This window comes from Rhipicephalus sanguineus, chromosome 10 (assembly GCF_013339695.2).
Source record: "Rhipicephalus sanguineus isolate Rsan-2018 chromosome 10, BIME_Rsan_1.4, whole genome shotgun sequence".
NCBI lineage: Eukaryota > Metazoa > Arthropoda > Arachnida > Ixodida > Ixodidae > Rhipicephalus > Rhipicephalus sanguineus.
This window is the reverse complement of record NC_051185.1, coordinates 42520696-42533823: the sequence shown is the minus strand read 5'-3', so window position 1 is coordinate 42533823 and position 13128 is coordinate 42520696. Positions and strand designations below refer to the sequence as shown.

General features: G+C 47.6%; 1 protein-coding gene across 1 annotated transcript in view; it reads left to right on the top strand.

Moving 5' to 3' along the window:
- Positions 1-8281, top strand: part of LOC119406361 (serine/threonine-protein phosphatase PP1-gamma catalytic subunit B-like) — a 28734-nt gene extending 20453 nt beyond the window's left edge. The window contains exons 2-5 of the mRNA XM_049420059.1: positions 1621-1725; positions 2756-2979; positions 7876-8010; positions 8252-8281. Of these exons, the coding sequence (XP_049276016.1) occupies positions 1621-1725; positions 2756-2979; positions 7876-8010; positions 8252-8281 (494 nt within the window). The remainder of the gene's footprint in view (positions 1-1620; positions 1726-2755; positions 2980-7875; positions 8011-8251) is intronic.
- Positions 8282-13128: the final 4847 nt, after the last annotated feature.

Sequence of the window (13128 nt, the reverse complement as noted above, 5' to 3'; positions counted from 1 at the left end):
TTTTTTTGGTTTCCGCTTGCCAGCAGTCCACCTCGTTTCTCGGCACCTGGGCTGAACACTAACATGAAAATCATGACATGCATGTCGTGTAGGGCATCATTTACATTTCATGCTCATGGTGCACTCGCGGCCGTTTCGCTAGCTTGATATACACCAAAATTGGTATTGCATGACGTGACTGTACGACGGACATAAATGACAGGTGATAAAATGACAATCATGACATGCATGTCATGTAGGCCATGATTTACATGCCGCACTCATGGTGTGTTCAGGGCCGGATCACTAGCTTGACACACTAAAACTGAAATTGAGTGACGTGACTTTATGACGAACATAAATGACAGGTGGTAACATTACAATCATGACATGAATGTCGTATAGGTCATGATTTACATTCCACACTCTTGGTGCTCTCGCGGCCTGTTCGTTAGCTTGACATACACCAAAAGTGGTATTGCGTGACGTGACTGTATGACGAGCATAAATGACAGGTGGTAACATCACAATCATGAGGCATTTCATGCGAAGCATGATTTACAAGCCACGCTCATGTTCGCTAGCTTGGTATACCCCAAAAGTGGTATTTCGTGACCTGACTTTATGACGAATATAAATGACATGCGGCAACATGAAAATCATGATATGCATGTCGTGTATGGCATGATTTACATGCCACGCTCACGGGCTGCTCGTGGCCGTTTCGCTAGCTTGACATACACCAACATTGGTATTACGCAACGCGACTGTATGATGAACACAACTGACAGGTGGTAACATGACAATCATGGCATGCATTTCATGTACAGCATGATTCGCATGCCACAATCATGGTGCGCTCGCGGCCGTTTCCCTAGCTGGACATACACCAAAACTGGTATTGCGTGACGCGACTGCATGACGAACACTATGGCAGGTGATGGCATGACGTTCGTGACACGGATTTCATGTACGGCATGATTTACATGCCACGCCCATGGGCCGTTCACGGCCGGTTCTCCAGTTTGATATACACCGAGAGTGATTGCGTGACGTGACTGTATGACGAACATAAATTACAGGTCCTAACACGCAAATCATAACGTGCCTGCCATGTACGGCACGATTTACATCACGCTGTCTTGGTGCGCTTCCGGCCGTTCCATTAATTGGATATACATCAATATTGGTATGGCATGACCTGAGTGCGTGACTAACATAAACGACAGCTCATGCATTGCATATAGAAGAATATACGTTTCATTATATTAAAGACTACATGCATGAATGCAGGACAAACATTGCGATATACAGTGAACTAGATGTCATGACATGAATGACTTCATTTGCCTCAAAGGCAAACAAGGCGATGTATGCAGCTCTTTGCTGTCAGCTTCGCGTTACATCAGTTCCCACAGTGCATGAGATATGTCGGATTTTTCTGTGTAGTTTTCAGTTTGTCAATAACTTCCCGTTTGAGCCGTTTCATTTTTCTGACCACTTGTAAACACGTGCAAATGATAACTGCTGTAGCATGTAACTTGCTGGTATCCGCTGTGCTGAAACAAGCTTGTTCAATGAGCCCCTCGTTGAAGGCTCATTGACCTTGTGGCAACTGCTTTTTTCTTGATGTTGTTGCAGGCAAGAGGAGGTACAACGTCAAAATGTTTAAGATCTTCGAAGACATGTTCAACTGTTTACCAGTGGCTGCCATAGTAAGCGACAAAATTTTCTGCATGCACGGAGGTATGTGCTCAACTCTTCTGCTACACGCATTACATACCATATTTAAATGTGCTTCGAATAAAAAAATATACTCGATTCGTATTCAAAATTTTAAATATTCGCACACCACTGCCGTATAGGCATCGCCGCAATCTCACGAAAGTCCTATCATTTATCAACCGGTCTCTGCAGTTACCGAAAAGACAGATGACCTTTCGCGGCACACTGTGACGTCGGTAACACCAGGGGCACCGTTAACTTCTATGCTAGAAAATGTTAGAGATGTGCGCACCGACCTGCAGGCATAGGATGAACCACTATGCTAGGTGTAAATTGGCTTAAAGGGAACATGACACCCAATTTTTGATCATAATCTGTGCTATGCGGATTAATCCTTGTGCATTCACAAGTAAGCTGGCGAAATTATAGCGCAATTGGTTGAGCACTTAGTTTATAATCGAATATTTATATAAACACGCGAGCGGCCCGAGAGTAACGCACCACTGGTGCACTCGCGAGCCGTGACGTAACAAGCAGCTAGCTGTGCAAGCGTCTGCATTGCGGCGAACGATATTGTTCCGTGGGCAGCTGCACGTTATATGGAGATATTTTCGCTTTCGTCAGCTTGGCACTGCAATTGAACAATTTACAGCGGCTGAAACTTTTGTAGAAGACGACCGCTCCGTTCGTGTACACATGACGTCACTCGCGCCGCGGCAATATGGTGGTCGCTCGCGGTGGACGGGGTTTACAGCCGGTGACTTCTAGGGCTTGTTTTGCATTGAAATATTCTTTTACGGCCCACTTTTGAAATCTGTATAGGCATAATAGACCCTCTATTTCTGGTTTTCGCTGAAAACCACAAATCTTCGAGCGACCGTGTCATGGCCCCTTTATGCATGGAGCATTGTCATCGCGAGAGTACGATGCCATTATAAGTTCATGGTTCAATCGTTACGTGGGAAGAGGCAGAAAATGAAATTTTGGTGGCAGAATTCAGGGGTGCAATCATTGTCCAGGTAAATATGTGCTGTTGGTGATGTACTTGCAGGCCTGAGCCCCGACCTGCAGTCGATGGAGCAGATTCGGCGGATAACGCGCCCGTCAGAAGTGCCCGATTTCGGCCTGATGTGCGACCTGTTGTGGGCCGATCCCAACAGAGATATCATGGGTTGGGGTGACAGCGACCGCGGCGTCTCCTTCACTTTCGGAGCAGATATCGTTGGAAAGTTTCTGCACAAGCACGACTTAGATCTCATCGCCAGGGCACACCAGGTGATGTCGTTCTTTTTCAATACAACCACTTCGTCGTTTTTAGTTGTAGATCCACATTCGGATACCTTAATGAAATGCGAGTCAGCGACACATTTCACCAATATCTCCTAACGTCGCCAGAACAAGATACAGTAAAACGTCGGTGTTGTGAGCACGGCCCGTACGAATTTTTCTGTGGACCTGACCAAGGCCCATTAGCCTGCAGGGTAATGGAGTGCAGTTATTGCAAACCGATTTTCACCCCGCGACCTTTGATATGAACGTACGCTACCACGTAGGTAGGAACAGCTGCTGCCTGCGCTGTCATGGAAGATACAGCACTCACTCGCAGGCACGGAAACCCAAGTACGGGGATGCGCGCTGCACCGCCAGTTAGAATAAGCCATCAGCGGCGCTGATGGGGCGTCGTAGCCTTCGAGATTGTGCACGCAAATTTTGGAGGCCTTCGTGTCCCTTCGTGTTCAGATTACTGCAGGCGTTGGCATCACGGACTTTTTTTTTCAACGCGTCAACGCGTGCTGTTGTGCTCAAGGCAGCATAGTTGAACTGTGTTTACACGTGCCGGCCACGTCGATGGAAGCCACGTCCTCACAGTCGGATATCCTATGAAAAGTGGACGAATACCGAAAGAGGAAGCGGACGGTCTTCGTGAATAGTTGGGCCTCGTAAGGTCAACATGCACGATTGTTGAGGACGCCTGCCAACTCTCCGATTGCAAGGGAGACTCGCGAATTTTGAGCAAATCTCCAGATTGTGCAGGCAAGACCGTAAATCTTACGAAAATAATCCCCAACACCACCCCGATAATAAAAGAAGAACAAAGAAAAGCGGTTCTAAAACTTTGTGGCCTTTATCTATTGCGTGCAAAGCACTCATTTACTCACTTTCAGCGCTGTACTCTGGTGTCATGTGGAAAAGCGTACTAAATTAGGAAGGGGCTACTAGCGACCACGGGTCACAACACATCCGATTCTTTAACGACATGCGCCGTATATTTACAAGTGCAAGTATGTTGACATTTAAAACCTTTACTGGCAATCATTCAGAGCTGTTCATGACGTTACTGTGGCCCTGCGAAACGATAAATGAAAGTGTACGCAAGGTTTCTTTTGTCGAATACTAATTTTCTGTTTTCTGGTCATAGAATGTCAGACGCTGTGAATATTTTATTGCGATAGCTATTCTATGGACAGTCTCGGCTGGTTTTTGCCGTCGCCGTCGTCAGGCTGCGTATATGTATATGTATGTATATATATATATATATATATATATATATAATGTCCCAAAGAAAAATAATTCCGAAAAAAGCTTCCGAAGCGCGGAATCGAACCAGCGACTTCTCGATCCGCAGCACGTGGCTCTAACCACTATGCCACGAAGCGCAGATCGTCGAGATGGCTCACGGCGAGCGTTATATACATACACACCCTTTACCGCAGTACTCAGAGACGGCAGGCGCTTCTAAGCGTTTCTTCATTACCAGCGAGATGGCGCTAGGAGCGCAACGGGCGCACTTAAAGGCGCCGGCCAGCTCACCCCGCTACTGTGAACGCCGTTTCTCTTCGCCCTATAGGGCGTGGTCGCATTCGTGCGCTTATCCGGGGAAAAAAAACAGGCCTGCGCGGAAAGCGCAGCACAGTCACAGCGAAAGCTGGAAGAGCGGAAGAGCGAAGCTGGAAGCTGGAAGAGCGAAAGCTGGAAGAGCGAAAGCGGAAGAGCGGCTAGCGGTCGACCTGTGTGCTTCTTTCTCTGTCCTTGTTTTGTTCCGCTATATTATGTATTTAAGTCAAGACCAACTAGCCCAAATTTCAGCTTTAACTGTGGCATTTTTAGAGTCCGTTGTAAACTCTCTTAGGGCTACTAATAAAATTACACTAGCAAGGTATCCACTACGCCATAAATCACAATATTTGTCAAGTTGGGAAGCACCTACAACGCCATTATTCGTCATTGTACGCAGAAGCGAGGTTCCAGCTACACATATGTAAGGCATTATGTGCACTTTGTTTACGTGACGACTGATGACGATGAAGAATTGTGGCTCAGCCCTTTGTAATGGGTTGGAAGCATTAAACGGCTCACCAGTTACGTAATTCGCATTGGGTGACTCCCCGTCGCTATTTCACTCTCCCACCATGCAATATAACATACGTTGACGTGAGAAAGAGAGACAGAGAGAGAAGCGAAGAAAATTATTTAGACCCTGACGAAATGGATGATGGGCTTATGGGCTTCCTTGGCAACCAATACAAGTGCACTTGCGAGGAACCCACTACGCTATAAATCATAATTTCTGTGAAGTGGGGAAGCAGCCAGTATGCCATTTTTTGTCATTCAACGGAGAGCCATGGTACCCGCTAAAACATGTAAGGCATTAAGCGCACTCTGTTGGTGTTGTGACTGATGACGATGAAGAATTATTGCAGAGGCCCTTGTAATGGGTTGGAAGCATCCAACAGCCCACTCGTTGCGCAATTCGCATTGTGTGACGCCTGGTTACAGAATTCGCGTCGTGTGGTGCGTGGTTATTTCACTCTTCTACCACACTAAATTACATATGTTAATGTGGTTCCTTCTGGACATGAAGCCTGTATAGCGTCTTCGTGCAAGGCAGTTCCAAGCACCGGCATGGCTCTGAGGTACAACACTGGGCTCCCACGCAGAGGGCCCAGGTTCGAACCCCATTCCATCCTGGAAATTTCTTTATTTCGTTTTTTTTTCTTATTTCGAGCGATAGTGGTTACGGACACCGGTGGCGGCGGCGGCGGACAACTACGGCGCCAAAAACGGCCGTTGAAATGATCTCATAACAGCTTTCGCTGTAAAAGGCGGGCGGGGGGGGGGGGTGAGTGCAGCAGAGGGTTGTCTGTCATGTGCTTTCCGTGCGATGTCCGCGCTGAAGTCACAGAGCGTACGAAGGTCCCTTCGCTCGCTGCAGCTGCCGCGTTTGCGAAAGGAGCGCGCTGTCCAAACAGAAATAAGTAACAGCTGTGGCAATTAGTTCGCGCTCGTCCCGGGTGTACCTGTTCTTTCGTTTCATGCGTCCTGCTTTATGTTTGAGCAGGGCGCTTCAAGTGTCGAGCTGTGACGCATGTTAGTTCGCACTGGTGCTGTGTGTGTTCTTTTCGTGCGTCCTTTGTGCTTGAGCGACGCGCTGGAAATTTCGAGCTGGTATCCGTTCTTCGCGTTACATTTAAAATTGTTGCGATCGCATTCATTGCTTAGCCGTTGCGGCGAAACTCTGACTTTTTTTTTGTGACCACGCGAGATTAGAATCAAGGTTTTGCTGTAAATGGTTAGTACGATTCGAATTTGTAGGCGCAAAGAAGACACGGACGAGAAGGGAGACACACACACAGGGCGCCACTGCCAACAATGTTTATTCCAAGAAAAAACAGATGCTATTTATGCACACAGTGTTGTCATGTTTTTTGCTGCGCAGTCGCATTGAGATATTGCAACTCTTTCTGCGATAAAGATACGGAGGCCACACTCACGCAACGATCACCGGCTTCAATAATCTTCTGTGCCTCAATTATCAATCTATTCCACTTGTCTCGACTTTTGGCAATCACGGAACATGCGCGAAAATCTGGTACACACTTGCAATCTCTGCAATGTATAGCCAGGTGACCCTCTCTGCCATTCCTAACATTGTTGCAATGCTGCCTGAGCCTGTCATTTAAACACTGCTCAATTTGGCCTACGTACTTTTTGCCACAAGACAGGGGAATATCGTAGACCACGCCAACCTGGCATTCGACATATTTAGTTTCATGGTTTATGGTACAGGCTGGTGCTTTTCGGAGGCAAGGATTCGTCATTTTGCAAAGTTTAGACATTTTCAAAGGTGCAGAGAAGATCACCTTTACATCTGCTCGCTCAGCAATCTTCTTTAGGTTGTGGGACACGCGATGAAGATATGGTATCACAGCCACTTTTTCTTTCTCACGAGATGGCTCTTGGGTCACTTGGCGGGTTCGCGATTTCTTCAAAATTGTTTCAGCTACCGAAACCAGTACAACTTGCGGAAAGCCTGCCTCTTCCAGGCGCTTTACCTGCTTGCCGAAACTCTCCGCTACACGATGGGGACAGGATTTCTTGAAAACGTTTAGCAAGCAGAGGTTGGCGATACTACGCTTAACAAGCTTAGAATGACAGGAGCTAAAGGGTAGGACAGGAGCTAAAGGGTACGCCACAGCCCAAGTACGCCACAGCCGAAGCGTACACAAAATGTGCACTTGGGATTCAAATAAGCTTCCGCGAGTCAGTACTTCTACATCTATGGGGCTGCAGTAAAAAATTGCGATGCTGCCCCATAGATGTTGTAGGGCTTTGGGCGGCGGCTGGCCCTGAACCCCTCAGAGATGAGGCCGAGACACAAAGAGACACATCTTTACTCTTCCAATCCTCGGCCCCGACTGCCCTCTGCCAGCGGCTGCCCCATGACCCGAGTGCACACGCGATTTTCGTTGTCTTCTACGAGCGCTCCAGCCGCCGAGCGCCCCGATAATGTAGAAGTCACAGTGATTTTTTTTTCTGGCTTCGGTTGCCTATACGTTTCTCATGGGGAAATATGGCTGCCTGAACAAAAGACAAACTTTACGTTCACAGAATAGCAATTTACTTGGTGCCCGTTGCCCTCACTCCCAAACAACATTTCATCTTTGTCTGTGAATGACGACAACACTTTCTTCTTGTGTTTGCTGTATCAAGGCTTAATTCCAATAGAATGCGATACTCGGCGAGTTGGTTATGGTTCAAAATGGTCTTCTTTCTCTTGTGTTGCAGTCTTCTGCTTGACTTTCAAAAATCATTTCAGGGTGCTGTTGCAATAATGAATAATAATAAAGCATTCTCAGGATACAGTGAACTTTCTCTTTTCCTCGTGCACAGGTGGTGGAAGACGGCTACGAGTTCTTTGCCAAGCGACAACTTGTGACAATATTTTCGGCACCAAACTACTGTGGCGAGTTTGACAATGCTGGTGGCATGATGAGTGTTGACGCGGACCTCATGTGCTCATTCCAGGTGAGGAGTGGGCGTCATCATTCCTCCTTCCTAGTGAGACCATGCAGTGGTTCAGGTTCTTCCAACTGAAAGGAGCATGGCTGATCATTCCATTGCCGGACTTCTTGTACCTTTTGCGTACAGACTCGTCGGATTAAACTTTTTATACATTGACTAATTACACTGTGTCCATCAAGTGCGCACTTCTTGGATACTGTGGCTGAGCATATCATGCATTGACTCCTCGGACATATGTGCCCAGGCACTAGATCAACAGGCAGAGTATCGTTAGCAAGTGTGCTTGCAATCACACGCTTAGTATCGACGGACGCTGTCACAAGTGTGTGCCATCAATGCGACAGTCTGCTGGTACTACGCGGGAGGTACATCTAAACCTCGATAATCAACTCATAATGAAATTGCCATAAGGAAGTATTGAATTTCTAACTTCATACCCAGCGTACACAGGGTTGCTTTAACCTCAATATAAATAACCACACTTACCTGCAATTTAGGAAGAACACAGCCCTAAGGCAATTCATGAGTCTAAACAAGCTATGAGTGAACAATCCAAATTCACATGTCGGACCACCCAAGTCCAAAGCAGTCGATGCAAACAAGAAAAAAATTGTATGAGATGAACGTTGCTCATGTTGCTTCGTAACAAACATATTTGCAAGCTTCTACTGTGTGTACGACAAATATAATTGCAAAAAGTAAGGAACCGGGTTTACGCCCATTTCGAGTGCAGATGTGACTATGCATGAAAACATGGCACTCGCGTGGCAGGCGCCCTTTGTCAAGGTTCAAAGGCGAAGCGAGGGAGCAGTATTGTCCTCGACTCCTGGCCCGAAGGTCACGGGATTGAATCCCGGCCACAACGGCCGCAATTCGATGGAGGCGGAATGCTCGAGGCCCGTGTACTTTGATTTTGATGCATGTTAAAGAACCCCGGGTGGTCGAAAATTTCAGAGCCTTGCACTATGGCTTCCCTCATAATTATATCATGGTTTTGGGAGGAAAGACCTCTAACACTTACTGTTGAGCTTCAAAGGCCACTGGCAGGAAGTGTAGGCCTGCTGTGAGACCACTGCTGTGGAGACAGTCGTGCAGTGATGAATCTGTTGTGCGGAAACTCTCACAGCTGCCTGTGCTTCCCGTCTTGCAGATTCTGAAGCCAATGGACAAGAAATAGTTCCCTTAGGGTGGAATTGCAGGGGGAGGGGCCAAGCCATCAGCACCACAGCGGAAACAGGTAAGTGAACCTCTCACATCACTTGCTTATTTGGCAACAGGGCTAGCCAGGTCACCTGCAGCGAAATTTTGTGCCGCATCGTGAAAAAAACACAATTTCCGATAAAAAGTAGCTCCATACAAAATTTTGCATTAAGTAATACATGTTGACGTTTCATGGAAGGATGCAAAGATTGTCCTTTTGGTACTGAAACAAACTATCTATATTTTCACGTGCACTCTTGAGCGAAGTAGGCATTTTCGACACTGCACAGAACTTGCACGTTTATTGGTAATGTAACTTGGTAAATCTTGTTGCTAGTTGGTACAGTCTAAGCTCAATGTAACAGACCTCCGCACAACAAACTTTCAGATACAACGGACCATTATTCAACCTAAGTTGGGTCTGTGTATTAAATTAACGGAGCGAAATTCACTTTTAACGGACCGCAATTCAATGGATTACCAGCATATTTTTTCGAAGTTGGGCGCATAAAGTGTACTTTTGCCATTTTGACGTGGGCTGACAACGGACTTGACCACGTCGCTTTCTGCGCGCTCAAGCCACGGTGAATTGAAATTGCGGTCTTGGTTTCAGTTGGCAACATTGGTGGTCTCTGGTTAAGCCCAGCTTCCAGCCAAGCAAGTCTGGGAGCACGTTGGTCACGCGAGATCATCACTAGCTTATGCTATTTTGTCGTGTTGTCGTGCTTGACAGTTGTCCGCAAATTCTGGGGTAATGGCCTCCAGAAGGCAGAAGGAAATATCACTCGGCCAGAAGCTAAAAATAGTGAATGTGGTTGCACGCGTTGTGAAACGGGCGGACATAGCAAAAGCAATGGGCCCGTCCAAGCAGACCGTGCGTTAAATTGTGAACAAGGGCATCATTGGCAAGCAAGTGTTGGGGGAAGTCACTCCCGAGCACTTCAGGCTCCATGAGGCGACGTACCCAGACGTTAAGTCCGCACTTTGAATGTGGCTGCGCGATGCCCAATCCCTGCGATATTCTGTTGAACAGATTATTGCTAAGGGAGCGGGCGGAACAGCTAGCCGTGGTCCTCGGACACGACGGTGTCACTTTCAGCGATGGATGGCTCGAGCGTTTTAAGGCGAGGCATGACGTCACATTCATGTAAGTTTGCGATAAATGCAACAGCATGAGTGTTGACGCAGTCTCCGAATGGAAGACCAACGCTTCATGCCAGATACAATGACAAGGACATATTTAATGCAGACAAAAGTGTTCTGCTTTATAAGGCCAAGCCGAGCAGGACTTTGTACGCAGTTTCCAGCATCCACTGTCATGGTGGTACATGGCAGCCACTGTCACGGACAAGGAAGGTTTGACCATGTTGTTTTGTTGCAACATGAACTGCACAGAGATATGAAAACGGTTGTTGATTGGAAAATCCAAACAGCCTTGCGGCACGTAAAGCAGTGGACTGCAAACGCGGAGGCATGGATGACAAAAGACATCTTCAACGCCTGGCTGTAGCAGTTCGACAAATGAATGATCAAGCAAAAGAAGAAGGTGCTGCTCTTTTTGGACAGTTGCTCCAGCCGCAATAAGCCACCCCCGCTCGAAGCCGTTGAGCTGGCCTACGTTTCTCCAAATGCGACCTCAGTGCTTCAGCCGATCGACCAAGGAGTCGTGCACTCCGTTGAGGCTGCCTACCGTACTCCGCTTGCCGAACTCCTGCTCTTCGACATGCAGAATAACCGGGAGTCAAATATGGATGTTAGATTTCCTGTCGAAATGTTGGGGAGCAATTGGCAGCAAGTGAAAAGACAGGTAATCAAGAACTGTCTCAGGAAGGCTGGTTTTCAGCTTTCCTACATGACGAAACGTCGGACCCGTTGGTGTGGCCTCAAGTCGGGGACGCATTCGGAGCAGAGAGCTTGTCTAACTTCGTCACATTTGACAATGGCATCGTCGGTAACGAGCAGCTGATGGGTGAGGAGGTGAGAGCCACGATCAAAGACCATTGTGAGCTGTCGTCTGAAGACAGCGAGCAAGAATGTGAGTCACATGCAGTCAGGCTGACTTTGTAGCAGGTGATTGCATTGATGGGAAGTGGGTGGTGGTGTCAACTTTATCTGACTAAGAGTCAACTGTCTGACGCCTCAGGGTGGCTCCACACAGGAAGCGACTCTTTCGGCTAGGAAACGATGGCCAGCTGTTTCTCCCAGTCGGGAGTTCTGATAAGTTCATCCGATGTTAATTTTGAGGGAGCTGGTAGGAGGGATTTTGGAGGGGGAAAGCCCCCGCATCCCCACAAGATGTGATCTTGGGTAGCTAGTGCATTTTGACTACAATTTTGACAGGTTGGTTCGAATAATCCGTTCGGGATAATTGCCAGTATATGAGGACTGGCGAAAGAGTGCGTTTGTATGCGGCGGAGGATTGTGGCCTGCGCTCTCGTGAGGTCGTCATCTGGCGGAGGGTAAAGCCTCCATTCATTCGTGTAGTACTTTGTGACGTCGTTATAAGAAATCAGTGCCTCACCCGGGAAAACAGGGTCCGAGGGCCGCACCTCCCGGTTTGTTAGACCTCGGGATACACGATGCGCCTCCTCATTCCCAGGGTTCCATGAGTGGGCAGGGACCCACACAAGCTCGACGGTTGCTTTTCCCCGGTCTTTTTCAAGGATCCTTGCTGCGGGGACGGCTACGCTGCCTTTAGCGAAAATCGTTATTGCTCGTTTAGAGTCGCGTATGACCGTCCGAGCGGAAGTGCTCGTGATGGTAGAGCACCGTGGTAGAGCACCGAACACGTTATTCAAAGGTCGCACGTTCAGTCTCTACCAGCAGCAAGTTATCTCTTCGTCCACTTCACTTTCTTCACGTTTATATCCTAAATACTACAAATAGCATCCCCTGTACTTTCCTTGGCATTGTTGTCTGTTGGTTCTCATTAATACTGTGTCCTTAAAAGTCATCTTTCCTTCGTGTTGTACAAGTGCCTTTTGGTCTCATACCTTCAAATATGAGTTATCAGTGGTTGCAATCCAGTAAGGACATTTTTATTTAGACAGGTTACTCACACAGGACATTTTTGTCGAGAACTTCCCGTGAAAGAGTTTGTGAGAGGGAGGTCAAAGAACCCCCTGTCCCCCCTCCGTAACTCTTGCCTCTGATCAATAAATATTGAGCTGGCGTCATAACTCTGGTGCATTGAAGTGTGTGTGAGTAGGCCTAAGTATAAATGTGAGCTGACATAAGGCTGATAGTAATGCTGAAGGTGAGTACATAGAACCATAGATCAGCAAAAAATGTGGAGCTTACGCAGACTCGCTCAACAAATATATATTTTGCCCTTAGGGCTCAATCGGACTCAAGCTAGCCAAAATTTTCCTCAAGCAGACTCATTCGGCAGACTTGCTAAAATATTTTCTCAACCACACTCACTCGAACTCCACAAAATATCACTAACTTTGACTCGCCCAACTCAGGCTCGCGGTTCGATCCCAGTCTGAAAGAGTCGACTCATTAGTAAGCGTGTTCACCTACGGTTGTGGCTACGTTCTTTGTTTCTCCACATTTCGTGATATTTCTTTGTTTTTTTCGTAATACTGTCTGGAATCGCAGCAACGTTTTAGATGCGAAGTATCTTAAGGCGGAGCTTAATCCGGTGGTGGTGTGCGGCGTGACCATCCTTACTGCGCATGCGCATACCCTCTCCACACACCTCCTATCCACTCCCCCTCACCATTCCCCCTGTCATCTACCCTCTCCCCTACCCTCTCTACCTTCCCTCTCCCCTCCCCTTCTCCCCTCCCCTTTCCACTCCTCTGAAACGCGGGCTAGACATGCCGGAATTCTCTCCTGCGCAACGCCGCGATGAGCTCGAGCGCATGCGCGTCCCCTCCCCTTCTCTCTCCTCTCCTACGCTGCCCCCTGTCTCCC